Genomic DNA, 4,406 nt, shown 5'->3' with positions numbered 1-4,406 from the left:
AGTAGTACTCAGTAATATGCAGTAAAATTATATAATACTCAGTGATATGCAGTAGTATTATTCACAGCTGTAGATGGGTCTCTTCTCTTCACGGTTAAAGGAGGAGGAGTAGGTGGAGTCAAAGTAGTGAGAGAACTGTGAAAGAGGAGAGGAATGGACAGATATCAGGGAGGTGGAAGAAATAAACACTATATGGCCAAAAGTATGTGGACACCCCTTCAGTGACCGCCTGCAGGGAGAAACTTTGTAGCGGGGCAGGGGAAAAAGAGGGAGGAGCATCGGCCTAGTCACATTAGATGGGGTGGGAGATGAGGAAATGTTGGACGGGCAAGGAGGCATGGCTGAGTCAAATAGGAATCCTGACTTAATGAGGTGGTGATTAAAGAGCTCAGTCATGTGCTTCTTGTCAGTAACAACCACATCATCAACATTAAGGGACACGGGAAGCTGTGAGGAGGAGGGTTTATTCTCCAGGTCTTTAACCGTTTTCCAGAACTTCTTGGGGTTAGACCCACAGAGAGAGAGCTTCTCCTTAAAGTAACTAACTTTGGCCTTCCGGATAGTCTGAGTGAACTTATTTCTCATTTGCCTGAACGAGAGCCAGTCAGCCTGAGTATGCGTGTGCCCGAGCATTTTGCCAAATGCGATTCTTGAGGTGGAGTAACTCTGCAAGATCACGGTCGAACCAGGGGCTGAACCTGTTTTTAATTCTCATTTTCTTCATGGGGGCGTGTTTGTTCACAATACCACTGAAAATATCAAAAAAGAAGGTCCAAGCGTCTTCGACAGAGGTGATCAAGCTGATTCTATACCATTTTACAGAGGCCAGGTCATGAAGGAAGGCTTGTTCTTTAAAGTGTTTTACCAAGCGTCTACGACAAATCCTGACAGGTTGTTTCACTGATCAGCCATCACGAACACAGGCTGTAAAACAGTGATCACTCAGGTCATTACAGAAAACACCAGACTGATACCTATTAGGATTATTTGTGAGGATAACATCGAGGAGAGTAGCCTTTACTGGGTGAGAGCTTAGGAGAGAGAGCTTAGAGCAAGTAGGGTACAGGCCAGGAGAGAGCTTAGGAGAGAGAGCTTAGAGCAAGTAGGGTACAGGCTGGTGCTGATGGAGGACGATAACACCCAGCAACAGTCAACAAAGAGCTATTTGAAAGTTTAATGCTTAAAACCAGCAAATCAAATTGTTTGGGGACAGACTTGGTGGAGACAACCGAGCACTGAAGGGTATCCTTGGTAAAGATTGCCACTCCCCACCTTTGGAAGATCTGTCTTGCCGAAAAAGGTTATAACCAGAAAGGTTAACATCAGTATTCAAAACACTCTTTCTTAATTAACTACGTCTCAGTAATGACCAACATCTGGATTGGAGCTGTGAACCCACACTTTCAATTGATCCATTTTAGGTAATACGCTTCTAATGTTAACGTGCAGAAAACCCAGGCTTTTACGAGAGCAGAAAGCGAAGCAGATATCAGAGAAGAAGTCAGAATTGGGGCTAGCAACTGTAGGTGGACCAGGGTGTACATGCACATTTCCAGATATAATCAACAGTAACACAATCAGGGCACGGCGGAGGACAGGGAGAGCTCTGCAGTGCTGATTTATGACATCTGAATGTGCATCAGATGGCAACAAGATCCTATTGTACAGCAATTTCATCAGGTAACATGAAGACGAGAGGTAGTTAGAATAGGATGGGAGGCCAAAAGTCTGTGTAACCAATAGAGAGTCAGAGTCCCGAGTGTGGGAACAAATAGTCTGTCCCATGGTTAGCTAAACAAGAACGTTCATATTCAACAAAGCATTCAGGAGTCCTGAGGCAAATGGTATAAAGCACAAGGTAAAAAATAACAACTTGGGGCTAGCCATTGTAAGTTCAGAGTCCCTCACCCCAACAGTGTCTGTGTGATGGAGGCGAGCGAAAGCAGAGTGTGGTGGGGGTACCTCTACCAGACAGGGGGAGACAAGCCAGGGCAGACGATGAACAGATCGCCAGGTGGAATCCAAGCAGCAGTGCAGCAGGCAACGGGAGTAGGTGTCACACCCACTTGGGAGAATTACTTCTGGAGGCAGATTTCTTGTAGAAAATGCCAGTGGATGGTCTCTGAACAGTGGGAGAGGGCTTCAAGGCCTCTGGATTTGGGTGGGGTAGCCTGCGAGACTCCTGACATTTGTTGGGCTCAAAGGCTTCGACACCGCTCACTTCACACCTCCGTGCTAATTTAAGTTGTATCTGGTCTGTCTCAGTTCCGGGTTGGATGGTGTCCTCAGGTCTCTGCTGTTTACATGCCAGAGCACCGTCTATATAGCTTGGACAAAAGGAATCCTTGGTAGTAGTAATCCTTCCAGGTCATTTTGTCTAAAATTAGGTTGAAGGTTTGGAGTTTTGATCTGGAGTGAAGGTTATGCTGCGGAGGGTAGCATCCTGTATATGTCCCTGCCGAAAAATCCAAGTTTATCTAATTCCACATCTATCTTTTCGTAAAAAACATGCAGCTGTGTCTCTCTCTCTCTCTCCCTTCCTCTGTCTGTAGTGAAAATACATTTCACAAATTAACTTTTAACAAGGCACACCTGTTAATTGAAATGCATTCCAGGTGACTACCTCATGAAGCTGGTTCAGAGAATGCCAAGAGTGTGCAAAGCTGTCATCAAGGCAAAGGGTGGCTACTTTGAAGAATCTCAAACATAAAATAGATTTTGATTTGTTTTTGGTCACTACATGATTCAATATGTGTTATTTCCAAACTGTGTCCAAACTTTTGACTGGTACTGTATAAAATCGAGCACACAGACATGCAATCTCCATAGACAAACATTCCCTCCACATTCATGTCCCCCCACATTCTGACATTGCATTTTTGTTCCCCCCTGTTTTAACATTGCAATGTGATACAAAAAATGATCTGCTTTTGGACCATGCGGACACCTCCGAGCGGTCGGGTAGGCTGTTTGGAGAAGTCCGTTGGCTGGATTTAGGTCCAAGGACACCACAGAGCGGGCTGACAGGCTGTGTGAAGGCAAAGCTTCTGGAAGGCTGGCTGGACCAGCACGGGAGAGTTGAGCATAGTTCAGTGTGTATGTGTTGCTCTCTTTCACCGAGTTGTAAAAGCAAGCAGAGCAGAAACTGGCTACTCTTTGGTTGACTGATGTAGCTGGCAAGGTAACTGCTGTTTAACATAACAGAAAAAAACAAAAGTATTGTTTTTATTCACAGTGCTGAGCTAGTATTGTAAGTGACATGTAACGTTAGCTAATGTTTCATACCCTCTCGAATGAGGTGAATGAATAAGCAACGTTAGCTAGTAGCTACCACAGCCAGGTCAGCTCTAGCCTCTAGATATCTGTCAGATAGCAATAATAGCCACGTCATATCACTATCTAACAGCTGTTGTTTGTATGGACATTTTTTGTAGCCTTTGTTTTGTCCCGTTTCAAAATAAGTAATTGAACTTGGCTAACTTGGGGTTGTTCGGGCTGACTAGTCGGTCTTGCTGAAATTTGATATAGAGGATGTCTAAGTAAAGACAATCAAAAGCCTTTGTATTTTTTAAAGAGTTGATTACTTTTTGTTCTAAATCGAGATGGCATATTGTATTGTGTAAAAATGCGGGAAATTAGCTTTAGACGGCCAAAATAATTTCTCCCCCAGACCCTCGCCAGGTTAAGTTCCCCCCACTAATAGGAGTCTAACCTGTAAAGGTAGGGGTCTGGCTGGTGAAGGGGCCTAACCTGTGAAGGGGTCTAACCTGTGAAGGTAGGGGTCTAAGCTGTAAGGGTAGGGGTCTAAGCTGTAAGAGTAGGGGTCTAAGCTGTGAAGGTAGGGGTCTAACCTGTGAAGGTAGGGGTCAAACATGTGAAGGTAGGGGTCTAACCTGTGAAGGTAGGGATCTAACCTGTGAAGGTAGGGGTCTAACCTGTGAAGGTAGAGGTCTAACCTGTGAAATGGTCTAACCTGTGAAGGTAGGGGTCTAAGCTGTAAGAGTAGGGCTCTAACCTGTGAAGGTAGGGGTCTAACCTGTGAAGGTAGGGGTCAAACCTGTGAAATGGTCTAACCCAGACATGGGCAAACTACGGCCCGCGGGCCACATACGGCCCGTTAGGCTTTTTAATCCGGCCCGCCGAACTTGTCCAAATTATACAGTAGATGGGCCAGGGTGTACATGCACATTTCCAGATATCATCAACAGTAATACAATCAAGGCACGGCAGAGGACAGGGAGCTCTGCAGTGCTGATTTATGACATCTGAATGTGCATCAGATGGCAACAAGATCCTATTGTACAGCAATTTCATCAGGTAACATGAAGACGAGAGGTAGTTAGTGTGATAAAATGCTGGGTTCGTTGTCTGAGTCAGGCACAGGACACAGGTTTGAGAAAAACACA

The 4,406-nt window shown here is 45.1% G+C and overlaps 1 protein-coding gene and 1 long non-coding RNA gene across 2 annotated transcripts in view; one reads left to right on the top strand and one right to left on the bottom strand.

Annotated features, from left to right (window-relative positions):
* LOC139025044 (uncharacterized) overlaps positions 1-4,406 on the top strand; it is a 48,518-nt gene that overhangs the window by 4,998 nt on the left and 39,114 nt on the right. The gene's annotated exons all lie outside the window — the stretch shown is intronic.
* Positions 45-4,406, bottom strand: part of cfap68 (cilia and flagella associated protein 68) — a 46,428-nt gene continuing 42,066 nt past the window's right edge. Inside the window, exon 3 of the mRNA XM_024140512.2 lies at positions 45-135. Coding sequence (XP_023996280.1) covers positions 58-135 — 78 coding nt within the window. The 3' untranslated portion in view covers positions 45-57. The remainder of the gene's footprint in view (positions 136-4,406) is intronic.

The sequence above is a fragment of the Salvelinus sp. IW2-2015 genome, unplaced genomic scaffold (assembly GCF_002910315.2).
Source record: "Salvelinus sp. IW2-2015 unplaced genomic scaffold, ASM291031v2 Un_scaffold2178, whole genome shotgun sequence".
In the NCBI taxonomy this organism is placed as follows: Eukaryota; Metazoa; Chordata; class Actinopteri; order Salmoniformes; family Salmonidae; genus Salvelinus; species Salvelinus sp. IW2-2015.
Note: the sequence above shows the minus strand (reverse complement) of the source record. Positions and strands in the feature narration are given on the sequence as shown.